Here is a 26941-nt window from a genome sequence, read left to right on the forward strand (position 1 = left end):
CAGCCGAGAAGATGCCCCAGATGTAATTTCTCCTTAGATTCTTCTTTAAACATAAATAGGAACAATGTGCTCATTGTTCTCATTTTTAGTAGTATTTTGGTACTAACAATTAACAATAGTATTTAAGATTGTATATCATCACCAAGGCAATTATAAAATTCTTAGACCAAAGTTCTTCAGGGACTTTACCGTGTGCTTCAAAGCTTGGATATAAGGCATTCTTTGGAAAAGACTTGCGGCTTAAAGACATAAAGGTAAGGATGAAAAGAGGGAGATGGAGAATGGTTACTGTTATTTATAGTATTGGGACTTTGTGGAATGACATGCAAACGCTGCACCTTTAAACACAGACAGATGCCCAAATGCCATGCGGGACCTTCACATCTAGCTGTGCTTATGTAGTCAACGGTGACACTTTTATTACAGTTTGAATGGTCTTGGGAATCTTATATCTGGGTCTGTATATGATGTCAAATGAACTATTCTCGTTAGTCTATAAACATATGTTGGTTAACAGCGCCATCTATCGAATGAGCTTGAGATGTAGAGTAATGCGCCAAAATAAAAGTCCCACAAAGTATGGTTAAAAAGTCGTCTTATTACCTAGTGGCACATTTTATATTTAATTACGTTTCCAGTTGTTTATATTAAAAACATAACTAAATTTAGATAAATAATTATGTACATAACACTGCCTCTATGCACAACAATAAGTTAACATACCATCTGTAGATATACAAAATTAAACAATACTACCCCGTACAATGTCTCTTATATGTTATTAGTCCCATTTTCTGTACAATTGTCTTTATTTTATACATTCATATCTGGTATTATATTTTACACTGTCAATCTTAATTACATTTATTCTTGTCTTTGTGTTGAATGTGTGTAGGCTACTTGAAGCTCCAACTCCAAAGAAAATGAATTTGTGTACCAGCATACTTGGCAATAAAGCTCTTCTGATTCTGATTCTGAATCACGATAAACCAACTTAACAATAACCTTAACGTATAAACACAAACGGTTCTAAATAGTTAGGGATTGCTAAACCTTTTAAAATGTCTTACTGAATTACTGCTATGGTCCTATCACAAGCTTACAATAGTGTTACTGAATTTGTACTATTATTTACTGAAGACTTGATTATTGAAGAAGTCTATACTTTGCTACGTCTACCTTTAAACACCTTCTGTAATCATTCATAACTCAACGTGAACAAATAAGACTCCTTAAAAGTGTTGAAAACTTATTTTTCAATGTCAACGTCACAGCGACCTGTCAACCTGTCAACCCCGCTTTTTAACCCGGTATTTGTGCCAACGCTAAACTAACTAGGCGTTGCTTATGTTTATAACACAATGGTCCTACTAGTTGTATAGAAAACAAAGCCTTATATCCTATATCACTTTCAAACAGTATGATGTTAAACTCTTTAACTCTGTCATTTTGCTTTCCTTATTTTCTTCACGGGTTTGCCGCCGTAACTATATCTGCGGTATTTTGGGCGAATGCTTCAGTTGCCACTTTGCTTCCACGAGCGCATTCCGTGTCATTTTCGGACACTCGTGTAGTACGGAGGGCAAGTTCAGACTGAACTATGGGTGTGACAAAAGAAAATAGGCGTTGCTTATGTCATTCAAGAGTAAAATGAAAAAGAGGGACAGGAAAGGCATGATTTTTGACGGCCACACGAAGACTCCGTACACTTGACTTGAAACGGATCTAATCGCCTGTAACTACTCAATGTGAATACCGACTCCGCAAAACGCGTTAAACGACTCCGAGGCGTTCGGCCGTGTAAGGATCTGTCATGAGGAGACGAGCACAGGATTTATCATAAGGTACATATATAGGCTATATATGTGAACCCAGATGTCAGATTTGTTGTTTACGTGTTTGTTTACACACAGCGAAACCCTCACTATTGAAATAACGAAACATTTCGCGCACGTTGCCATGTAGACCTTCATTGTCTTTGACGTATTTGTTTGTTCGTTGAAAGCGTCCTGGTGCGTCGCGTCGCGTTTTCGCTAGCTGTGTGTAGTCTCGGAGAAATTGACTTCGCTTGAATAGCCGCAAACTCAATGTTCTGAGCTGTTGGTTATATTGTAACTTTCATAACATGAAGTGTTCACAGGCAAACAATGTTACGCCTAAAGCAAAACTTTGGAAATACGTAACGAGGTGTTTGCGTCACTTATTAAATTCCCCACTTAGATATAACCGTTCACAAGTAACCATAGTATTTTAGTTCTAGCAAAACTATATCATTTCCTTAAGAGATGGAATGACTGATTCTGCCATAAAGCTAATTTATTCAAATAAAAAAAACACAATAAATTAATAATATTGGTTGTGATAAGTTATATGAGAATGATACACTGGAATCATCATCTATTCAGTTTGTACCGTTTGTATAATCATGTCATTCTCTCGTTCTCACTGATCTCCTTTTCTTCAGGCCTTTTGCATCGTTTCTATCTTTCCTTCTCTACGCTTTTAATTCAACAGGATGCTGCGAAAGTTTAGTTCAGAGGGTGCGTTGTTGGATCTCGACTACTCAACTCGGCGGCAAGAGGATGAAGATGGGACCCTGGACGTGTCTGAGGAGCATGATGGCGCTCCAGCGTCATATCCTTGCACCCCAGATGCGAAGTCAGCGAGTGCTGCCAAAAATACAAAAGGAGAACTCAACCGAGATCAGAGCATTAGTATGGAAAACCTCAATGGTTCGGAAAATGATTTCTTGAAAGTCACAAACTTTAAGGAGAGCTTCAAAGCTTACAGTGACAGCCAGCTCGCCCCGAACGCCAAAGGAAGCTTTGAGAGTATGGGAAAGTGTGACAACCATTCCCACTCGCCATCGTCCACACTCAAATCCAGCCATTCGCCGGCCTCCCTGAGACCTCCCCATTATCACCGCCAACAAGCTCGGGCCAAGTTAGCAGCTGCAAAATTACACATCAAAAGTTTGTTTGCACAAGTAAGAGTTTATCCCATTTTCTTTTTTCACTTCTTGTTTCAGTTTTTTACGCTACAGAAACGCTAGAACTAAATAAAACATTTATTGATCAATTATTTTGACAAATGAATTACCATTTTGGCCAGTTGCTGCCCTACAGACCATTTTGCAAGACAGCACACTAATGTCTTTGAGATGTCTGCAAGATGCATTTTTGCTTTTTTTATCTGCAGTATGTCTCTTAGACGTTTCCTGACAGTTCAGATGTCTGTTAGATGTTTATGATATACTTTACAATGTATGTAAAGTATGTAAGCCGTTGTTGCTATGTTTTTTAAACGTTTTAAGAAGGGCTGTCAACGTTATGCAATCCTTTTTTTTCAGATTGTGTTAAAATATTTAACGCAATTAAAACAGCAACCGTTTATGTTATTTTGTCATTCTTTGTCCAGCGTTATATTATGTTATCACGCTCTCATTCATGTAAAAGCCTTTAAAGTCCCAGTGAAATTGCAAATGACAATGGTTATTTTTTTCATGAAATATTGCAGCGTTTATTGCAAATAGTTTATAAGTGTGGGTCATTTTCTTTTTAACATTCGTGTGCCCTAATAATCTTCAGTTAAAATCTGAAAATGGTATGCGGCACTATGCGACAGCAGTCCAGTCTGGTATACAGTCACAGGCTAAAAGCTATGTCAGTCAATCTCTGTCAGACATGAGCGAATCAGTATTAAGACCTCTTTCGTGCTTGAATGAATAGAATCACACAAGATTATGCCAGAAAACCTGTTTTGTTTAGTATTTGCGTAAGCACAGATTTCAAATTAAATAAATGCAAAGTGTAGCGAAAATGGAAAAGCGCGTCAGATTGTGCGTAGAGCAGCGGCTCTTAAAGGGGCCTCAAACCTGCTGCTCTGACTCCTGCCATGTATGTAAAAGAAATCCATTCTTTCTACATTCATTTGGCGACTAAATGTGAAATGATTAGAATGTACACATTTATTTAAAAACATGAATCTTATGTGCAATAAATCGTGTTTAATCACAGAAAAAATGTGTAGTTAAACCGATACATTTCTTTTTGATTGACAGCACTGATTTTAAAACGTTTTTAAGACGTTTCTTAAAGGTTTCTTATCAGATGTTTTCAAGATCTTTAACAGAAATCTTACAGACATACAGTATCTTTGCCATCTATGACCGGTCCAAAGAAGCACTTCCAGTTTCATTTTTTTAAACTACACATGCTTCCGCGTGCTTCTGGACCATTGGTAAAGTAGTCTATACACATCAAATGTTTTTTCCGGTGGAATAATAGCACATTAACATATATTTAAGTGATTTCAATAGTTAACAATTTCAGGGAAGTAAAATAAAGACTTAAATGTGCTTATAGGACTGTAGAGGGAAACATCTATGACCCACGATTCAGCTAGCAATGCAGCATCTATACGTTTATGATTGTGTTCATCTGCTGAATTTATGAATCATTGTCCAAGCACAACTATGGATATGATCACATAAAAAAGCGATGGGGAGCTCAATTTGTGGTTTGTACAGTAGTTGATACAAATGGCCGTGTGTCAGTGGTACAGCTTCAGCTCCAAGAAATACTTCATCAAATCCCTAAAAAATTCAATTTAGTAAAAAAACATGTTTGCTTTATATTGCATGACTACGTTCTCTGTCAATTCGTTTCCTCTATACCTCTCTTAATTCTTCTATCTGAGTTCAAGTAAAAGCAGAACAAAATTGTGAAAAGGGAACTACATGTTCTAATGTTGTACATGGGAATACCATTGTTGAGGCATTTTTGAAAATCCGTGACAATGTTGCAAGATACTGCGAAACACACAGAAAAGAGTCCAGATTAATTTGGTATCTGGCTAATCTGACATTGTCAGAACGCTTTCCGTGTCGTAATGCCTGTGTGATGTTTGTTTATGTAATGGAACATTTGTGTAAACCATAACTTCCTTAAAGTCTTGAATCAAGCAAGTTTCATGTCAATTTTGTGTATATGATGTTTTGAACCCTTGTTTTTTTGTTTTCTTTGCCTGAAAGGGTTCACCACAGTCCTCACATTCGAATCTTACAAGTGCAGAGCACAGGGAAAACGTAAGCAGGTAATATATTATCATATATCTTCAGTTTCTACAGTACAGTATGATATAAGATCTTTGTTTTTGCCTCTGGCCAGCCTCTGTCTTTCGATCCCTCCTTGCGTCAAAACAACCCCTTATTTTGGCCGACTGTTATTGATTCCACACATTTTTTTAGCAGATTTCTGTCACGGATGCTCTAACCCTCTCGTTTCTCTCAGTGCGAAGGAGAGGCGCTCTCGAATGCCTTTCCTGAGACAGTGGAGTGAGGTGGGCCACAGTAAAGCTCGCCTCAGCAGGAAAGAGTTGGAACATTGGGCCGAGTCTATTGAGGCTTTGTTGGACAGCAGAGGTGAGCGCTCAGTCATTTACTACTTCTACAAACTGTTCGAGTCAACAGCCAGTTGGTCAAAAGGTTTTAGCTCCTCAACAAAATGCTAGACGCCTTTGTTATTCGTTTTGGATAAAAGGTTTTGCTAAATGAATAAATGTTATGTAAACGTTTGCAATACGAAATAGAAGAAACGTAATGTGATGCTAGAATATGTTTGACCTGGAACTCTGAAATGTGAGAATGTGGATGACTGTTATTGTTGTAAGTGCTGAGAGCCACACCTTGTTTATTAGAGAATATTTGATCATGTAAACAGTTAATGTAGGTCCTTTATTGGAGAGTTTATTAAGTGCTTTGTTCAATGTGTTGTGGTTTTGTGGTAAAACGCATCTATTACATAATTAAAACCCACTAATCTCCTTCCTCTTAGCGTTAAAGGGATATTTCACTACCAAATAAAATTTCCCCCATGTTTTACTCCCAACTGAATATGGTTTTTCAGGAAGAATAATCCAGTCAGAGTCGATAACACGTATCATTTAGCCCCCAAGCGGTAGAATGGGAGTGAACAGGTGTTGCTTTTTTGAAGCTCCAAAAAATGTATCTATCCATCAAAGAATTGTCTGTCTTAACACAGGTATTCTGAAGCGAACTGATGTGTTTAAGTGAAATATCCATATTTACAGTGCTATTAACGTTTATGTCTCGCTTCCTTCATATAAGAAGGAAAATATCTATATTTGATCAAAAATTTGATTGAAACGACACTCTTAAAAATAAAGGTGCTTAAAAGGTTCTTTACAGTGATGCTATAGAATAACAATTTTTGGTTCCACAAAGAACCGATTAGCAAAAGGTTCTTTAAAGATGCATCTCTTTCTTACCTTTTTATAACCTGAAGAACCTTTTGTAAGACAGAAAGGCTCTTCGAATGTTGAAGGTTCTTTAATTATGGCTTTAAAGAACCTTTGGAAGCACCTTTTTTTAAGAGCGAACACAATATGTTTTAATTCCAACACAACAATTGGGATTGTCCATATTTGACCCAACAATAGATCAAAACAGCACAGGATTTTCGAATAAAAACGACATCTTCATCAGTCAGTTACATTATTTATTGCATGAGTTATACTTTTAGTGCATGCAGCTTGTGCTGTGTAAACAGTGTACTAATGATACATACCGGCCGCTGTTATGCTTGTATTAACACCAGACGGCATGATTCTATAGTGATGATTGTATTTCAGGTATTTAATGATTAACACATCTTGTCATGTTCGTTTCTGAAGTGAATCTACTCAGGCAGAGCGGTTGAGTAGAACTTCAATAAAGTTCTGGTTTCTCCATAATGGGAATTGACGTGAATCTATTTATTTAACAATTTTGTTGGGTTTTCTCTTTTCGTTCTGTCCCTTTATGGAAAGATATTCGTCATTGTGTCAGGCTGCCTAATAAAATCTAATAATACACTGGCAGTAACAGCCGAGACAGGCGTTTGGTCAAAGTATAACAAGAAGTCACGAATTTGGTCCACTCTGTGTCACTGTTATTTGGAAATACCATACAGTACAAAATAGGCACTTTTCATGAGAACTATTACTTCTTGAAAACCATGAAGACTTCCATGTTTTTCGGGAAGATTTAAAAATTGTTTATTCTATCATTTTCATCATTTTATTCTGTTAGTATTCGCCATCTTTGTGGTCTTTTTCCATTTTATGTAAAAAAAAAAAAAAAATATATATATATAATTTGTTTTAAGGTAGTTAGCCATTTGACCCTATAGTCATTTTTAAACCAAACTGCTACTGCTATGTGCCAAAACAGTTAGCATAGCTATGCTAATTTTCCACGTGAAATGGGTGTTCTTCTATATCTGCTTTTAAATGTGGGAACACAGGTATGATGCAACTATTCCCCTTTCACGTTTCTCTCGAGAATATGTCGCAACCCTTGGAGTTTTGAGAAAATCAGAGGTAAGGCATGTGTCAGATAAACCCTTAAGATACAGTATAAAGAGTATAAAGTTCAAAGAGCTTTTTTTTCACATTTTTGTGGCCAAGTGGTATAAGTGGGTGTGTGGCAGTAATACACGTTTGTGAACTAGTCATTTGAGCCTGTACACCCCTCCGATTCGTAAACAGAAAAATATGTTATTGAAAAAAGTTGATTAAGGTTCTTTCTCTTGCATGATCTGAACCCGCTGGCCTCACCTGTCCTTTAGTGGGAGTAACGGTGTTTGAAGCGTTCCTACGATCCGAGTTCAGCGATGAAAACCTGCAGTTCTACATGGCTTGTGAGCAGTACAGTCAGTCGTCCAACAAATTCAGTCTGCAGAGGCGGGCGAAGGCTATTACTGAGACCTACATTCAGCCGGGTGCTCCCAGAGAGGTACATTCATCTATATGTGGCTGTTATTCTGTCTGCATCTTATTAGAAGGAATGGTTTGAAAATGAAAATCCACTTTCCTCAGTTGCATGAAAACACAAAAGAAAAGCATGTACTGTAAATAGGGATTGAGGCCGTCATGCTAAAAGAAAAATGTATCACATAAAATATAAAAGAACTGTAACTCTTAGTTTGGAGCCATGTGATAGTTTTGTAATAGGATCCAAATAAAATGTACATTAGGTACACCTGGTTATACAATTGCTTGTTAACACAAATATCTAATGATTCTATCACATGGCAGCAAGTCAATGCATTTAGACTTGGTGACTTGGTAAGGAAGATCTGTTAAAGTTCGAATCAACACAACATGGTATCAGATACAAAACAGTCAAAATGGTATGATGATCTTGAGTGAATGCTCTCCACACATAGTATTCATACTCAAATAATTTAGCTTTAAAAGCTACTAAATACCACTCTGACCAGTCTGAAATATCTGGTATTGCTAAAAAAGTAAATGTTGGAGCCAGATGAAAAATGCTCATTTACTGTAGACGACAAGTCGTTTGACGCATTTGCATCTGAACACTTGAATTGTTGGCGCGAGTGCCGGTTTGAGTTTTTCAAGAGCTGCTGATCCACTGGGATTTTCATGTGCACACATCTCAAGGGTTTACAGTGGGTGGTCCAGTAAGCAGCAGTTTTGTAGGCGAAAATTCCTTGTTGATGGCAGAAGTCAGAAAAGAAAGAAAGATAAAAAAGCGACAGTTATAACTACAAATAACAACTTCTTACAAGCAATCTACAACTTTTGCCTCTATATAACAATCTCTGTTTAAGATATAACATTGCAGGTTACTTATTTAACCGTAATTATTGTTTGGATTTCCTGTGAATTTGCTGCAAAATCGTACCAAGCAGCTCAAATGACAAATCATTATTTTAAGCTTACCATTGTGAATCGTGATAAGGTAAGGAGACAGTTTCAACACTGATCTTTAATTTACTTGCTCGGTTACTAATATTTGTTAATGTTTTACTGAAAATGTTACGTATTGCAGCTTTAAAGTAGAGAAACACACAGTGTCACTTTGGTGTTCGGTTGGCTGATAACAGGAAAGTGAGAACACAGGCTCACCAAACTTTGACAGTAGAATACCTGATCCGATGAGTCCCTTTATCTGTGAAACTTTAATATTGTGGGGCATGTTTTCCCACCGTTTCCATTTTCTCTATACCTCGACCAGGATAACACCATATCAAAACGTCAACTTGACTGTAAGTTCAGTGTACTCGTATCACAACTAAATATGGACCAGTATTGTTTACATTCTGAAAACTGGTCTATAGTTTTCCGATTTCAGTCCTGTTTGCCTACAAATCAAAAAAGGAGCATCAAGCCACATCCAGCCAGGTTTTACGTCATGATGTCAAACTAAACCAATCATTTAAAATGGTTATTCCATATGCCTAGCAAGGTTTCATAAAATGAAACGCAGCAAAATAAGATGTCATTATATTAATAAAAGTCTTCTTCTTTCAAACAAAGTAGTTCCTCAGAAGCAGTTGTGGCTGTTAAAGAGCGCTCGGCCAGCAACACAGATGCAGCAACATTGATACTTAGGCTGCAGTATCTGCAGTTGTAAATTTGAATATTTTATAATGGGTTTAACCAATCAGAATCACGGACCAGAATTTACCGTTTTATAAATCATTATTAGTTCTTGTGTTTTGTCAATGCATGTGAAATAAATGTTGAGATACAACAGAGGCATCCAGATATTGACCAAAGCTTTGAATTATGTACCAGACATTAGGGCTATTACAATTATGAAATTTGTCTAATAAATAATTGAGATCAGGTTTATCTCAAGAGTTTGACAATAATGACAGATAATACAAATTGTCGTAATATTTTGTGCATAACACATTGTTTGTTTATTTTCTTGTATATTTGTCACTTGCAGTATAACATTAATACAGTTAACACCCTCAAGTATGAAATTATTTGTGAAGAAAATGTTTGGGAGTAACGGATTACATGTGCTTTACTTGAAAACCAGATTACAGTTACATTTTGTAAAAAAGAGGATACTGCCTGGATTACATGTTTCATTTAAAACAAAACAAACATATTTTGACATAATTACAATTAAAGCAACACTACAGAAATCTTGCTCATGGGTTCCCCCATGTGGTTGATAAGCGCAGTTGTCTGTTACCAGTGTCAAAAACGCAATCCATGTGAATGTTTACTAGGCAGTTGTGGCTGTGGTGGAACCATCAAAGGCATAAACGTCATTGGGAAACCTCTTCCGCAGGGCATGGGCCGGGCTTTGTGTACGGACCCGAGCACAGAATTTACAGAGTGTGGCTGTAAGCCCAGGTAGCAGCGCGAGTAGAATTCGTCCGGTCGAGAGTTATTCTATCACTGAAATCATTTTAGAGACATTATTTTACGGTCGAAAAACTACAGTGATGCTTTAACGGTGCTTGATTATACAGCAGTTCCTGGTTCTGTTGTCAGTGAAAACTCACGTGAGCCACCTGCGGGCGCATTAGCAAAAAACACGTATACATACACGGATTGAATCACAGCTAGCTGAGACGATGCTGCCTACAGGACAAACCGCTATCAATTCATGAACATTTCAATGCATACAACATGCCTTCTAAAAACACTTTCTTTATCAAATGTACAACTATTATGCTTTCTTATTGGCATCAAGTATTTTACATTTTAGACCAAATACTTAATAAATGAAAATATTTATTCTTAATTGACTGTATTTATATTTGTGTTACTTCTATATTTAGGTGCCTGGATTAAGTTCCTGAATAGTTTTTATGTCATTTGTAACAATATACAAAGTTGATATGACTCATATAGCCAGATGTCAATTTCTGTTATCTGTGATAATTGCAGTTTGGTCAAATAACCATGGTAATAGCAATATTATATAATTGTGACAGCCCTCCTATCAGACATACTGTATGGACTATTTTAATAGTACTTTATTATTGTGCCTTTTAGTCCTGAACTTTTCATTTAATGGCTGTTTCTTGCAAATGTACATTACAATTCTCTCTCTTACTCACTTTTAGGTCAATCTTGAAGGTAAGACGAGAGAACTGACCATGGAGCTCTTAAAAGCACCATCACACACCTCTCTGTCTCACGCCCAGAAGCGTATCTACTGCCTCCTGGAAATGGACTGTTACCCCCGTTTCCTTCATTCTGAGATCTACATCACACTGCTGAAGGAATCGTACTAGATCAAAACTGGGCAGAGCCAAACCAACCAGGACGAGGTCATCTTAAACACTCAAAAGACCTTGAGATGAGATACATGGGATAGTTTGAAAGGAGATACGCAAATCTAGTCTCCTAAGAGAGATATTAAGTTATGTTAACTACTGAAGAATTGTTGTCTAGAGAAAGGGAAATTAATACATTTTTGGAGTGACGATGTGACTGGTTTAAACGTGAATGAATGGTGAAAAGTCTTTAAGGGTCATGTTGTGTTTACTGTAAATATTATTATATGAAAAGAGGTTAATTCGGGGATTTTCTTAGTTTCTCAGTAGAGACCATTTGATAGTCTTGATAGGGAATAAATGGCATGTTGATGGCAACAAAGAAAAAACCGGTTCTACGAGAATGGCAGTTTGGGTTAAGCCAGGGTCAAACCATTCATTGAATCAAATGTATAGCTGTAACACACAAATTATTCCTAGAATCTTCTGTTATCTACTTCTTTTTTTTACCTAAAACGTATTGCAAACTGAACTTGCTAAATTTAGATCATTTACATCAGTATCAAGTCACACAAAGAGATCGTACACTGACATTATAAACCCGTTCAAAATATACAGACGTGGTTTGAATAGACAAAATGAACACAAGTACTGTTTTTACAGATGCAGATCTTTACTGTTCAGCATGTTTAGATTTCAGGATGTATTTTGTGCATTAGGTTTGTGTTGTCGTTGGTAAATGATGAATGCGAATTGCACGCGTATTGTACATGTGTATGTCATCCATATGAATCTTAAGAGTGTTGGTTATAATAGAATGAAAATTATGCAACAGTACACTGAAATCCGTCAATGAACTCGTCTCTGTGGTACGTTATTGTGTTGAAAAAATGAATAAAAAAATATCACATTTTGAAATGGGTATTGATTGTAATACACTGTAACAATGTCTCATTTACTCTGTTTCTACACGAGTTACAAGTCTTGATAAAACACGATAAAAATGTGGAAACTTTTAAGGCGGCACAAATGAAAAAAATACCACAAATACCTTACCACTAAACACATGTCAATGCCCGATGAGAACACGTCAAATAGATGTCTGTCAAATACTTTAATGCATTTATGTTAAAAATGTCTTTATATCATTGTTTTATGAGAAATTATGTATCTATCATCATTTTAAATGTGTTGTCACATGCGCTAAGGGTCTTGGTCAAAATGTGTTAAAAAGTTGAATCTGGTTATGTTTTCATCAAAAAATAAACAAGTAAACCACTCATTCTTATTCAATTATCTGTTCTCTATAGACGGTCTCATTGGACGCATACGTCTTGCCCGAAATTAACTTCCGGTCTGTGTTTGTCGATCTTTCTGGCTAGTGGCTAATAATATTACTATTTATATTATAGTCTATTTATTTGAATTTATATCAATATTTTATTTTATGACAGTTATATTGTTTAATTCTATTATTTTATTGTATGTTCGACACGGTTACCGCCAATCTCATATGAATCTTGAGTACATAAAGAGTAGTATTGCATACTTCGTATCTGCGAAGAGTATTTATTTTGATCAAATTTATAAAAGATAGATACAGCTGTATGATTATTTTAAGTTGAGCTCCTGGAGGTGTGCGGGGGGCGGAACTACAGAAATAGTGCACAATAGATCATCGCGTGATCTCTCATCGCACGCCAACAACAAACAGACATATGACTTAGTTTGACTTACCGCCTGCGGTTCATGTCCCGCATCTTTTAGTGCTGGGACCGCGCCATCTATCGGTTTCAAACGATCTCCAAATCCACATCCACTGTTTATACAACATTCATCACTGAAATGCAGTGAGCAAACAAACACACCTCAACTTCCATCAGCCGAGTTTAGCGGCAATGATGGGCGTTCCCTTTCGGTCACTGTTGCCTCTCCGCTCGCGAGTGCTGGATGACGCCTGGGTGTACTTTTCCCGTAGAATTGTCCAATAAGGGACTAAGAACCCTTATGAAAACAGGAAACATGTCAGAAACAAATTCTGAAACCTGTAAGAACCTTGGCGGAGTGTATCGCGCACAGAAATACTTGACAAGTTAACCATGTTAAGCTTGAGAAGCAAACACGTTTAACAGTGTAGCGAAGTCATAATGCATGAAATAGCATGATAGCTCCGCTTTAATAAACAATTTGTTGAATGGGTCGTGTAACTTTGCTGTCGCATTTAAGTTAAGCCAAGTAAAGGTTCTTCGACATACTTTTAACTTGCTAGCTAGCTACTGTCATGTACATGTTATTTCTATTACTTGTTATCAGAAATAATCTAAGTTTGGGCCACCTAGCACTTTTGCACAGTAACGTTTATCTTGTTGCTGCTTATTCCTGTACAAGCTGTAGCAGTTTGAAATAAAAGAAAAAGTGACCAAAGATGCAAACTTTACTCCATTTTTTATTTAATTATCTAACGAGAGAAAGAACAAATAGCATTTGGATGTTTCTGTAAAAGACGTTTTGGACAAAATTGTGAGAAACTTGTATCTGAAATATAAAAAGAACTGCAAATTTTTTTTTAAAAAGAGGTATTAAAACAGGCATTACACATTGCTGCTGATATTATTTATAATGGCATCAAAGCTCCTTTTTCCACACTTGTTTATTTTTTCACGCTTCATTATTCTCACCAACTCCATTGTGTTTTTTTCCAATCCAACAGTTTATTTCTTTTTCTCACCATCCTTTCAGCGTGCCATCACCATGGGCGCGTGCTGCGGTACTCTTGTTTCTCCCGGAACCACTGAGCATTACAGCGGCTCTCCCCAACTGTCCAGGACCATCCGCCTCTCCCTCCACCCCTCTCCATCTCAGATCTCCCATCCTTCCTCCAGTTGTCTTCTCCTGCTCTGGACCAGCTCTCCATACCTTTAGGCTTATGGTCACTGCGTAGCTCTTCTCTTCGCTCGGGGTCTATGGAGGTCTGTTCCTGCTGGTGATCCTTCTTAGATGCGGTGAGTGCTGGAAGGAAGACAACCTGCCCTTGAGGATGCGGTCTGATGATGAAAAATGACAGATGGACAGAAAGAAATAGGAAACTGAGAAAAGGAAATGATTTGTGGAAAGTAAGAGCAACAAGCGAGTGAAGACTTAAAGTACATCTGGGTGGAGAGAAAATAAGTGAAAGAAAATCGTACAAAGTTTGTGATGTAATAACCACGCCTACAAAGAAGCTTTTCAGGATAAATGTTTATGGACAGTTTCAGCTTAACAACGCGAACAAACATTCCTGCGAATGCGCACTTGTGACCCCACCTTTACTTCCAGGACACATTCACAAACAATAGAGGCCCTTTAGATTGAAACCGAGAAGATTCGTTACTTGGCTAAACTTGTCTCTCCAATATTTAGACTGCGATACCAAGTTCAACCACTAGATGTGATTGTACCATACGGTTTCTTTAATTGAAACACAACTTACCATTCAATTTAATAAAATGAACATAAAACTAATTGTTATTATTATAATAAAATTGTTATTTACTAAAATAATAATATAAATTAATATTAACATAAATGAAATATTGTTATATTATAAGACCAAGACCGGAAGTTAACTGGGGGCGCTTGTCCGATGAAACGGTCTATACCATAGAATCGTGAGATCTATTTTTTATATTCTCAACTCATTTGTGGTATCTTTCACTGCCAAGTTAGATGTTGAAATGTAATACTTATGATGTAAAAAAAATTATACTGTAAGTATTAGCAATTGTAATATTATACCGCCGAACAAACAAACAGGCATATATTCCGCTAAGCTTTCTGTGGGTGTCGATTCTGTGAAGGCGTAGGTATTACACTTAGTTATTTAACCACTCATTAAACCAGTAAAGTTATGCATAACCATGACCAGGGTTAAACTCTCATGAAGGTTACGTGAGAAATGACAGAACTTTCTGTTGTGTTTTTATGCTCCGCTGCACTTGCCTGTTCCTCGAGCCCTGAGGAACACACACCACAGCTGCTAACGGTTTACTAATGCCGCAACTCTACGCGTCAAGCCGCGGTGGGCGGCTGACACGCTTCCTTACCTGGAAGTTTCAAAGCGCTGTGCCGTTCGCTGGATAATTGCCCGAGGTCCCCGCTGTTGATATGGCGACTGTAGAGGTTGCTCCTGGCAACCAGACCCTGATGACTATACGGGATTCGAGGAAAGTGGACAAACAACAGCGATAGAAGAGAGTGGTGGAACCAGGAGAAGAGGGTGGGCGGTAAAATATAGGACGGAAAAAACAAAGGGGGTGAATGCGGTGACAGAAAAAGAAAGTAAAAAAGGGAACAAACAGAAACATAAGTCCAAACTTAAAAAATTAAATTGAACATAAAAATTTTAATGATTGTGTGTTGAAGTGTGATTTATTTTAATCCAAGGACAAAGATTCACGTGGATATAAAACAACAGGTTTTGGAGACCAAAAATAAAATTCTGTCATCATTTAATCACCCTCTTGTCATTTTAAACTGTGTGACTTTCTTCCTTTCCGCAGAACACAAAAGGAGATATTCTGAAGAATGTTGGTAACCAAACCGTGGCGGTACTCATTGACTCATTGGTTTTGTGTCCGTATAATAGAAGTTAACGGGTGCCGCCATTGCGCGGTTACCAACATTCTTCGAAATATCTTCTTTTGAATTCCGCGGAAGAAAGCGAGTAAAAAATGACAGAATTTTCATATTTGGACGAACTATTCCTTTAAATCTTAAATTAAATCAAGATTCAAGCTCTTGAACACAAGATGTCATATCTTTCTTGTTCATCCATGTCATTGATACACGTGTCACATGATAACAAATAATCCAAATATGTTATCCATGACGTGACGTTCTGTTTTCCGTGGAAATGAGAAGAATGAATAACGTTCTCATAACGTTAATAACGTGTTCCACGGAAAGAGGGCAAATAAACAATGAGACCAGTCAACCGACGGTTTAATGATTAAATAGGAACAACGCAAATCTTTTCCAACTGCTTTTATTTCTCGCTGTTCAAATCGTCAGGTCAGAGAATATTCCACACGTGGGGTTTAAGCCGATATTAAACTGAACTGTAAAATCTCAGTTTATAGGGGTCTATAAGATACAGAAAAGTAAAAAAGTCACTATTGTCTTATCAAACCAGAAAATGGCGGCATTCAGTCACTCATAAAGCAAAATCTAACAGGGCCTATCCAACCAGTTAAAAACCACAGTCATGTTTAGGTCAATGACGTTGAAGAATAAGGGTCAATGAAAGCTAAGCCTAGATCTATTTAAAGAGCTAGCATGAGATGAGTGAACGTAACAGAATGAGAAAAATGGAAGTGTGTGTGGTTTAAAGAAAACCAAAGTTCATCAAACGAATGAGTTACGGGGTCAGGAAACACAATGGACATAATGGGGCAGTTAATGTATCAAATGAGCATGTCAGAGATGAAACAGGGAAAGAAAGAGAGAGAATGTTTAGAGATTCACTGAAAGAAAATGACCAAGGAGGTTTACGTTTAAGACAGACAGCGAGCCGTACACAGCCATAAACTAATGATGCACTAATGAGAAGAATTCCTGTTGACAAGTGGCCCGTGCATTCATCCGACACAGGAAGTGACTCGAAGCCAACCAACTCTTTCATTCCCACAAAGCCGCCAAGATGAAAAATGTGAGGGGGATGCAATGTAAATATTTGCATGCGAAGGGCTTGTTGTGTTGGGGAGATGTACCTGGTGCGCTTTGTCCTGCAGTTGTCGTTGAGCTGGGAAGAGAGGTTCGGACGTGGCTGAAGCCCTGGCAGCGCGGTGGGACGGAGAGGGCCGCGGCTGGGGGAGGATCCCACACTGAGGGAACGAGACTGGGGGGATGACGGAAGCAGAGGAGGAGAGTGGGGGGGGACGAATGGCCAGGGGAGAGACCTCTGCTCCTCCCGGACCACTGCGGAGGACAGGACGTGATGTCAGAACTTCATTTTTTGTATGGCAATTCCATGCAGATGTCAAATTTGAGAAGGTTTTCAACATACTAATAGGTCAGATGTCAATACTTGGTGGTTCAAATGATAAGTCTCAGAGTTTTTAAAGCACTTTTTGTGTTTTTAAAGCATACTTTTTATTGAATTGTCACATCCATAACAGACTTGTCACATCCATACCCGTCCACTTTATAGTAAATATTTTATGCTCTATGAAGAGCCTTCCCTTCTTCATTTGTTGGGTATTATTGCATTATAATTCACAGAAATCCTACAAAGTATGTCGTGTCTCAAAAACATCCCCCTATAACAAATGTATATTATCCTAAACAAAAATGTATGCCAAGACTGATATCTTTTGGATGTCTGGATTATATCATCAGGGCTTCAGTAAAATACAAACAGATGATTCAATATATTGATGATAAATACATTCTTTGAGAATTTATATTTCAAGTTGTTACTGAAAATGTCACATCCACATCACTGGAATCTCCCAGGTACAAAAGAAAAATGCAAAAACCACATTAACGCTGGCCAGGTTGAGAAAGTTCATACCATTACTATCTGCAGCATGCATTAGTGAATAACTTGCATGTGCATGCATGAACCAGCTCAACAAGTATTCCCTTAAAAGAATTGAAACATGACTATTCAGTGAAAATGTCTCATGTTGTTTTTCTTGTATTGTGTTTTACTGTAGCTTTGCTGACTGTTGTTCACAATCACATACTCCATACACTACATGTGTAAAGATCACACAACAAATATCAGCTAAACAAAAAAACTGTGTTCTCTGAACAACTGTTCTTTTCTAAAGACTCCAAAGCAGTTAATGGACGTAACCATAAATTATTTCATGAATTAAAAGGAGGCCTTTGAGCGTTTCCAGCTGAAACGATTTGTTACGGTGTCTGGATGATGTCAGTTTTACGCTCAGCAGTGTAAATGTCAGCAAATAAAGGTCTGTATTGTGTTAAATATATGACACGGAGCCTACCGGTAACTTACCATCTCTTTCCATTAGTGAGTACGGTTTGATCTCTCCCTCTGGCTTTTTGGGGGGAACTTTTCTCAATTGGGCCGCTGTAAATCAGAACGTTTTGGTCAAAAAGAGCCAAGAAATCCAGCCGGTACGATTAAGCATAAATCTACAGCAGAGTCCAAATGACATCATTGAAAATCTGTTTTTTTTCTTAAACCTGGAAATAAACAAGAAAATATATTTTGTGCACTAAACAAAGGGCAAATTGATCACGTTTGTACAGAAGATCAGATTGCTTTGTTTTCGTTGAAGCACCCGAGATGCTCTTTTTGTCAAATCATGCTGGGAGACCATGAATGTCAATGGGACATGCTGACATGTGTAAGGGGGTCATACCAAATATAAAGAGCATTTTAGCATTCGATTTTCTCTTTCATGTTCTTATGCTACTAAAACAATGTAGTTAACAAAATCAATGCAAAACAGAAGCATTTTCAATGCTGGCCGTTGGACCCCCGCCTGCACGTAATATCAGGCAATACTCAAAACCATCAAATATTCACAGACATGTTTATTGTCTTTCATTCCACTGCATTTAGAAAAGCATATACAGAAAGGGATGGAGTAAGTTTGTTGATTAAGAGTTGAATTAAGAGTTGTTGGGTTGTTTAACACAGGCAGAGGTTATGGGGTCATATCGAGTGCACGGACACAGAGGAATAGAGCTATAATAAACATGGGCTCTCTCTTAAACCACTGGGATAAACGGAGCAGCAGAGATTTGGGGAAAGCTGGGACACAGTGGGGATGGGGAGGGGAAAAGGAGATATGTAATGTCCTTACAAAAATCCGTACATCCCCTGATCCGTCAGAGGGGAAGGAGGCGTTCCTGAGAGAATTCCGTGAGACAAAAGTGTTTGGAACTTCTAGGGAAACTATCAACTGTAAACAGCTTGATGACTCAAACAAAATTGTGTAAATACATTAAAAAGCGTTTGCAGTAAAATGCCATTAGACATAATAAAACGAAATGCGAGTTAATGACTGGTTTGCATGAGGAAATAGAATGAATTTGAATCCCATAATATGAGACGGTAAAGAAAAGAACCAGAAGGAGAACAGTGAACGGTATGGACTATCACAAAGTTAAGGATTTCTCGTGCGTTTGTGTTAATCGTCATTTGCTAAATTTAACTGGATCCTCAGAGGTTCTTTATCATCCCTTATTTGCATTTCCTAAAGGAAATCCCAGTGCGTGCAAGGCAGCAAAAGCATAGTGATTTTCTGTGAGCTTGGGTTTACTCTTTGATGCTTGTAAGTGACATTTTGCATCGGAGCCCTTTATGAAGCTCAGCACGTGTCTGTTTTATATCCACTGTACATGAGAATCAACTTAAGACGTTTGCAGTGTAAGGGGTGATTCACATTTTGCGTCTAATGTAGACACGGTCGTGACACGCATACAGTGCGGCGCGCACATTTTATTAGATGCCTCGGTGCTGCATCGAGATGGAAATAGTTCAACTTTACAGAGTGGCGGGTCATTGACTAGAAAAAGCGCCGCGGCTCGCGTTTTCCGTGCAGTTTTAGATGCGAAATGCGAACCGGGGCTAAGGAGCCTATTGATCTTTAAATAGAAGTCACAATTCAGCATGCCACCATTATGATGACATCTTCACTACTGGTTATTTGAAACACTACTTTATACAATGTATTGGAGATTTACGTTTACAAAACCAAAAACAGATCACACAATCTGTAAAAAGGTTTTTCCTTATCCCATTGAAGAACCAGTTTGTTTTAAAGAACCTTCCATGAGGAACCTTAAATATCCAAAGTCCTTTTTTACAAGTTACTTTGTAGTGGAGAAACTAAAAGAAAAGGAAGAAAGAAATGGGCCATTCCAGCATTATGGATGTGACATTTTCAGGAAAAATGTGAAATAATTCACAGAGAATGTTTTCATAACCAATATATTGAATCAACTGTCTTATTTGACTAAACCTCAAGTCATGACATTAGAAAAATATCAGTCTATAAACAAGTTCTTTATTTTAAAAGTGGGGGATTAATATGTTACCAATTTTTGGTTCCACAAAGAACCATTTAGTCAAAGTTTCTTTAAAGAATCATCGCTTTCTTAACTTTTTATAATCTGAAGAACTTTTTTTCACCACCGAGAGCCTTTTGTGAAACAGAAAGGTTCTTCGGACGTTAAAGAAGTTCTTTATGGAACCAGTTACCCAAAAACGGTTCTTACAGTTGTAAGAGGTTAGTCCCCTTAAAAAAAGGCTGCACCGCCCATTCACTGAACTCCACTGGAACAGGAACAAAACAACATTCCAAACCCACATTATCACGAAAACAAAAGTGATCCTGCATTACCTGATCTAGTTTTGAAGAAGCCACTGAACACCACAAAGTTATTCACCTGAGGGAAAAACAAACAAGAAATGCATCATTTCCGGCTTTTGCAATCGATACAACAGTTATATAACACCTCTTCTGAGGGTTTTTGTTTTTCCGATTGGATAGATGTCTTTGAATTATATGCAAAAATCTGAGATTTCGATATTTTTAGATGAATGATGCACAAAATGTTTCCTTTAAACGCGGAAGAATTGGGTGTACCACGTTACTGAGTAGATAAGATGCAATAAGGCAAACACAACATTTGACTGGTGTATGGTTGCACTTGATAGCCCTGTCTACAATAAATCTCTTTACAAAGCAAATCTGTTTATTAATATGAAATATGATCTGGGTGGGACTGTGTTATGCGGTTTCACTTTCAGTGTGGACAGATGTTTGTTGAACTGTAGAAAGTCTAACAGTTATCTCTCAGAAATCAAACAGACAGAACTTGAGAGATGGAAGTGGATCTTACCTGAGGCACACTGTTTTTCAGATCATAGTGCTTATCTAGAAAGGATAGAAATTTAGGAGAAGGTCTATCATACGCCATCTGCCCGGGCTCCAACCGCTTGTGCTGTTTAATGGGAATATATGTCAGAAAAACAGGTCATAAGGGCAAATAAAGTATGTAAAGTAAGACACTTTGCAAGTGAATGTAAATGACCTTGTAAATAATAAAAAAAAGTATATTATTAGTTCAAACAAAATGAAAATTTTGTCATTTAGTTCTTCTTGTATTTGTCGCACATAATGTACTTACTACTTTAATGGTCAATATATGCTTTCATAGTACAGGGAAGAGGAATATGAACTATTCAAAACATCTCCTTTTTGCTTTCCAGGAAACAAATAATGTCATGCGGGTAAACTATAGTTCAAATCAACCCTAAAAATCTCCCAATAAGGCTGGAAAAAGTTCTATTTTCACTAAATGACTATTGTGCCCAAATAATTCACGATAATTGTATGTTATTAGTAAAGTAAATAAATAAATAATGTTAAATAAATTTGCCGTTTCCTCTTTTTTTGGTCACAGAATCGCACTAAACATACAAGCGCAGGTCGACCGAGAGAAGGGCTGCTCGATTATGATAAAACAATAATCATGATTGTTTTGGCCAATATGGAAACCACGATTACTCATTGACTGAATTTTATAATGGATTAAACTGAAAAAAGAAATGTACAAAATAGACAAAGTGCATGCAAACATTGAAATACATTTTAAAGAACACATGACACGCTTATGAAAAACAGAAATATGATGTGATGTACAGAGGTGCGCTGTCAATATATAACACATGAAATGAGAATCCTTGCGAGACGTAATGTGGCACAATAATTATTTCGTTTTCATCATTTTTGGACACATATGGACAGCAAAATTGAAAACCGATCACGATTTATTGCACAGCCTCGACAGAAAGATAGATTGAAATCACTGTGGGCCATACGGCAAAATGTTTAATGGGTGGAAAACCGCCACCTACTACATTGGATTGTCATATGATATTTGCAATATTATCATATATGTAATATGAACACTATATTAAAATCGTGAATAACAATACCGGTTTAATGCGATACCCCAAACAGCACTTACTTTCAGCATAAAGTCAAAGAGCTCAAGGCCATAGCCATGTCTCTGCAGAGTCTCAGTGACATAGAAATCCAGCACACACAGAGGCTCGGTCTCCACGTGCGCCCCCTGCTGGTCCTAAAAACAAATACAACATACATCTGATGGCATCAGCTTCAGAATGAATCGGGCACCATGCAACATTAAATTACTAATGAGCCAAAAACAGAAACACTTACAAGTAAAAAGAGTTTCTTGCATCCAACCTTCAGATATCCAACTACAACAGCCCTCCCGCTGTTTAAAGAAACAAGGAGACGAGTTTACTAATAGATATTAGCAGCAGAAGTGAATCTATCTGTAAGTAATGGACGTGGAAACCGGATGGAGAGAGGTCCGCTTTATTGACATTTTAATGGAGTACAGTAGAGGGAGAGAGTGAAAGTACCCATTCTGTTCGCCGTCTTTAAGGAGGTAGAGATGGTGTCTGTTGGCCTGGAGTTTTGCTGCACTGGTTATGGGTGCAGGCAGCTGTTGTGCCTGAGGATCAACAAACAAACAAACATCATGACGGACTGAAGCTGACAGTGATTGACATGTAAACCGTAAGACGCAACAGAATAGTTCCCATACGGTTACGATTACCTTAGCAGAGGCTTTTCCCAGTTCATCTATAACTGTGGTTATCTGAATCTGAGGATCTGGTCTAGAGAACGAAAAGTATTATTGAATAACAGATAGTCATGCTCACAAAAAACTGTATTTTTGCAACAAATAAAATACAGTGGTCTTATTTTGTGGTCAGCTGACAGTACAAAATTTTAACTTTATTATGTCAAACATGACTATTAAAACCAAAATCATTATGTATTACAATGTCTTGTCACAACGTATTCTTGTTATAGGTCTGTGCTTTTATTTTGTACTGTGTTTCTGTATGAATTGGATTTATTGCAATGCAAATATTTACCACAGCGTTAATTTCACGTCACAATTTATAAATGCATTTATATTTACTCATTATTGTTTAATTACAATGTCGTGACTGTCCTGCTGAATCGCCATCGATACATATTAAAAGCAGGCATATGTCAGATTCAATGCGGAGATGTTTACTAAAGAAAGGACATTTGCATCATCTGACGTCATGCTGCTTATCATATATACCGACAGGATAGACATAACATTAAGCAGATTAGACATAATGCACATGTTTCGGACACAGGAGTAAAGACTTCGCAAAAGGTGGCGAATCTTTTAAAAGATTACACTTATTTCGCACAAGTCACAGTCAAATAGACATTACCTCCCAGGCGCTTTCCGACCAGCAGTCAAGTTCTCATCCAGCACTGACACTCTCTCAGGGAAAAGCGCATTCAAGTCGAAAGGGAAATCCATTGTGAGAACAGATCCAAAATCTTAAGACCATACGCTTCTAATGCCCTGCCGACGGGAGATTCAGACACATGTATCGCATTTAATCGATTTTCACCGCACCACTGACATGCACTTTCAACTGCAGCTGCCTTATTATTGACGCTATAACACGTTGGATGTATAGCGGTGTTATTAATGCTTCATCTGTCCTCCCATTGTGTCTGTGTGTCACTCCCTTTGAGCGGGATGATGATCGCTGGTCGTAGCCGCCGCAGTGTTTTGTTTGTTAAACAAACGTCTGCAAGATTGAATAAAAGCCCCAAAAATATGGACACTGAATAAGACGATTCGCTAAATCTCTGCAAATATTTACGGCTGTGGGGAAATACGAAAAGATGAACGATTGAGACTTTAATCTACTACGGGAACGTGCTTGCTTCCGTTTCCTCTTGGCAACGACGCACAATGTGGTGCATAGCAACCAAACACATTTACTAGGCAAATGTTTTACCATCCCTTCAATTTTGCATGGCTTCATTGTTTTCGTTTTTAAACATTTGTATTGATTATATTAAACGCATCCAATTTAAAAATTAAAATCAATAAAATACAGTGTAGTTTCTTATATTTCCTTTAGGTTTTGCTGGTGTGCATTGTATAAGTAAAGTGAGAAGCTAAGTGTATACCTATTTTATTTAATATGTCTATATTAAATGAGGCGTGCCTGTATTTTTAATCAGGCATATATATATCTACCCTGTTGGCAGTTTTAGGCATATATATATATATATAATAACTAGATGCCGTAGTAGGTCGACATATTGGAACGGTGCGAGCCGCTCTGTGTTGCCAAGTCTGCGGTATTGACGTGGAATTGGGTTGCTTTGTAACTGTTGCTCCGGTTTGTTTTATCCACAGGTTAAGGGTGGAAGGATTTTGTTGTATATGTGTCAATCTTAAAATTATTTAATATATGAATTTGAAGTACTGTTGTTTGGACTAAGGACGCAATAGGCTCGTCGTGAACGATTTGTTTCACATATCTGGCAACCCTTTAGAAACCGGTCCGTTAACGCTCAAGAGCAATTGGCTGGCTGTGTATGATTATGAAAACATATTTGTTGTCATGTAAATTTAAACTACACCAACATAATGACGAAAGGGAATCAATTTTTTTTATGCTTTATTAAATCAATACCATAAGAACAAGAGGTATTACATATTCAAGTCACATGAACATTCGTTGCCAGATAGAGACGAAAATAGAAAATGGAAAGAAATAGAATTACATATAGGCTACATTTAAATGTTTTCAGAGCATACAATCTTTTCAGTGCTTTTTTGTTTTTTGTTTGTTCCAATAGATCTATATACAATTTGAAGTCATTACTAAAAACTGAAAAATTTGGTTTACATTGAGCCCACTTTTTCTTATGTATATGGAATTTTCCTTATAGAATAAACAATCTATAATATGTTGTTGTTTACAGTTAAAATCTTCTGTATAAAAAAGCACATCATTATACAAATTTCTATCATTCCAGTTTCTGTTAATATATTCAATCTTTCCTAAATAATCTTGAGTAAATGCAATGGAAAAAAAATGCTAAACGGTTTCTCCTTCTTGACCACAAAATTCACAGGTATATACAATATTAAGCTTAAATCTTTCCAAAACATGCTTAGTGGCTGCGCAGTGTTGTGGCATTCTAGCACACTGTGAGTGAAGGTCGGTTGACCGTTCCAAGATGGCGGACGCGTCTACGTGGTACGTGCCTGGCGCGCTCGAGTGAGGCATCTAGTTATGTATATCTATGGTTTTAGGACCCGTTTAAATTCCTCGCCCTGCTTGCAGGATGGCCTTTACTTTGCTGACTGAAGCGTTCGTGGTTGTGACGGTAAATTTAGTTTACGTTTATAATTTTATTTTGCATGAGATACAAAACACAATACGTTACTGCATCTTTAAAACGTGCCTTATGTTTAACAATCGATACTTCAATAGAAACGCCTGATTCATTGCGTTGCGCTTATGGCTTCGCACACGTGGTCGGATTTATATGTTGGTCAATGTGCCTCTAGGATGTGACAAAACTGTAATTTTTGTATTTTTATAGGAAACCAAGCTACCAAAAATGGAACCAAGTGATAGAAATAATCCCTATGTGAGTGCGAAAGTGATGTTTTATATTTGTACCTTTACTGCATGTAATGATGATTCTTTAGACTAGAGTCTCTGATTTACCTGTGAAGATGTACAGTGCACTGAACACATGCTGTAATAGTTGTGATCGACTAGTGTTGGCTTGGATATTTTTACATTTTGTAAAAACATTTTTCAGGCTCCATGGGATCCACATACGTTTGCAGGAAGCTGATCTCCACAGTTGAAAGCCAACGAGTAAGTCATTGATTCTTGTTTGCATTACACAGCATTTGCATGATGCATCCCATTATATGGTCTCATTGAATCCCCCTCTGCTAGGTTTTCAAGTGTGGATCTAAGGCACCATAGGAGAGCAAATGTCTTCAGCACGTGCATCCACCTAGAGGTTTGTGAGTGTTTTTGTTAGTGGTGACATATTTTCCAGTGTTGTGCAATGATGATTTGTAGACTAGAGTCTCTGATGATATTATGATGTTTGTCATGTATTTTTGAGCACATCTCATGAGGTCTGGACAAACGTTTTGTTATTTAAGTGTCGTTTTCTAAAAACTGTGTTTTGCATATTCGTCCTTTCCAAGGTTTGCAAGTGTGGATTTAAGGTCTCCAAAGGAAGGACATGTCTCGCGCACCTACTCGCAGGTTTGTTGTTTTCTGTTAGTGGTTAGTCTGTGGAAGTAGTGTGCGGTGATGACTCCTTAGACTAGAGTCTCTGATGACATTATGATGCGATTCACATTTCTCTGAGCACTTTTTTCCTAATAATACGCATGCGGTTTAACCGAAGGATTTTGATTGACACCTGTCTTTTTCCACAGATGAACGTAACGCCAGGATGCATCAGTCTTTCAGATCACTAGGAGCGCCAATGCAGTTGTCCTAAAGCTGGTTTGAGGCAAACTCTGCAGGAAACCGCCCCCGAAGCACGAGAGTTGCCCACCCTGAGCTATTTTGTAAAACAAGTTCATGATTCCAGTTTTTGGTTTAAAAAAATGTTAAGACCGTAATGATTCATGAACATAATGGGATGATTAATAAAAAGAATGATCTCTGGTTTATCTTGTCATTTATTTAGTTTGTAATGTTGTTGCTGACTGATTCCATTATTAGGTCACTGCGCAGATAATCTGCTGTATTCTTGAATATAGCCTTCATGTCATTCATAGCATGTACTTCTTTAAATGCCAACACCCTATTACATGACACCTAGTGATTCATCATTTTGTAATTTAAGGGCAACATACAAAGTATCTATTGGGTAAAGAATGCAAGTATACTTGTAACACTATTTTGAGATGGTATTTACCAAAGATACAATTTTTACTGCAGTGTTTGTTTTATAAATACACGTGTATATCATAGCAATCACAAAATA

At 37.5% G+C, this 26941-nt stretch overlaps 2 protein-coding genes and 1 long non-coding RNA gene across 8 annotated transcripts; 2 read left to right on the forward strand and 1 right to left on the reverse strand.

Moving 5' to 3' along the window:
- Window positions 1-1491: 1491 nt before the first annotated feature.
- On the forward strand, window positions 1492-12345 carry LOC306910210 (uncharacterized protein). Of its 2 annotated transcripts, none has more exons than XM_079484584.1 (6): window positions 1492-1844; window positions 2465-2986; window positions 5033-5094; window positions 5292-5422; window positions 7629-7795; window positions 10902-12345. In XM_079484584.1, exons 2-6 carry the CDS (start codon window positions 2516-2518, stop codon window positions 11070-11072), a joined length of 1002 nt encoding a protein of 333 aa, XP_079340710.1. In that variant the 5' UTR covers window positions 1492-1844; window positions 2465-2515; the 3' UTR covers window positions 11073-12345. The 2 variants fall into 2 exon arrangements, with proteins under 2 accessions (XP_079340710.1, XP_079340711.1); XM_079484585.1 differs by having other exon boundaries at window positions 1573-1844; window positions 2515-2986; window positions 10902-12335.
- A 1136-nt stretch (window positions 12346-13481) lies between these two features.
- Window positions 13482-23878, reverse strand: atat1 (alpha tubulin acetyltransferase 1). Of its 5 annotated transcripts, XM_079484085.1 has the most exons (12): window positions 23332-23849; window positions 22671-22731; window positions 22474-22565; window positions 22265-22322; window positions 22050-22163; window positions 20919-21020; window positions 20417-20462; window positions 18875-18920; window positions 18058-18132; window positions 16802-17009; window positions 15137-15240; window positions 13483-14098 (listed from the first exon to the last, which is right to left on the reverse strand). In XM_079484085.1, the coding sequence occupies exons 1-12, from the start codon at window positions 23421-23423 to the stop codon at window positions 13801-13803; spliced, it is 1296 nt and encodes a 431-aa protein (XP_079340211.1). In that variant the 5' UTR covers window positions 23424-23849; the 3' UTR covers window positions 13483-13800. The 5 variants fall into 5 exon arrangements, with proteins under 5 accessions (XP_079340214.1, XP_079340211.1, XP_079340212.1 ...); XM_079484086.1 differs by lacking the exon at window positions 18875-18920 and having other exon boundaries at window positions 13483-14063; window positions 23332-23878; XM_079484087.1 differs by lacking the exons at window positions 15137-15240; window positions 18875-18920.
- Window positions 23879-25245: 1367 nt separating this feature from the next.
- Window positions 25246-26622, forward strand: LOC306909900. Its single transcript, XR_013788116.1, has 6 exons — window positions 25246-25300; window positions 25520-25567; window positions 25745-25803; window positions 25888-25954; window positions 26148-26208; window positions 26385-26622. It is a non-coding gene; the product is annotated as an uncharacterized lncRNA (long non-coding RNA).
- The last annotated feature ends 319 nt before the right edge of the window (window positions 26623-26941 follow it).

This window comes from Barbatula barbatula, assembly GCF_947034865.1.
Source record: "Barbatula barbatula genome assembly, chromosome: 21".
NCBI lineage: Eukaryota > Metazoa > Chordata > Actinopteri > Cypriniformes > Nemacheilidae > Barbatula > Barbatula barbatula.

Coding starts and splice junctions, on each gene's coding strand:
- atat1 (XM_079484085.1), bottom strand. CDS start 23,423: ATGGATTTCCCTTTCGACTTGAATGCGCTTTTCCCTGAGAGAGTGTCA. Junction 18,133..18,874: donor CAGGGGATGTACGGATTTTT/GTAAGGACATTA, acceptor TCTGATTTACAG/CGGCCCAATTGAGAAAAGTT. Junction 17,010..18,057: donor CTCACTAATGGAAAGAGATG/GTAAGTTACCGG, acceptor TGTCCTCCGCAG/TGGTCCGGGAGGAGCAGAGG.
- LOC306910210 (XM_079484584.1), top strand. CDS start 2,516: ATGCTGCGAAAGTTTAGTTCAGAGGGTGCGTTGTTGGATCTCGACTAC. Junction 5,095..5,291: donor CACAGGGAAAACGTAAGCAG/GTAATATATTAT, acceptor CGTTTCTCTCAG/TGCGAAGGAGAGGCGCTCTC. Junction 5,423..7,628: donor GGCTTTGTTGGACAGCAGAG/GTGAGCGCTCAG, acceptor CCTGTCCTTTAG/TGGGAGTAACGGTGTTTGAA.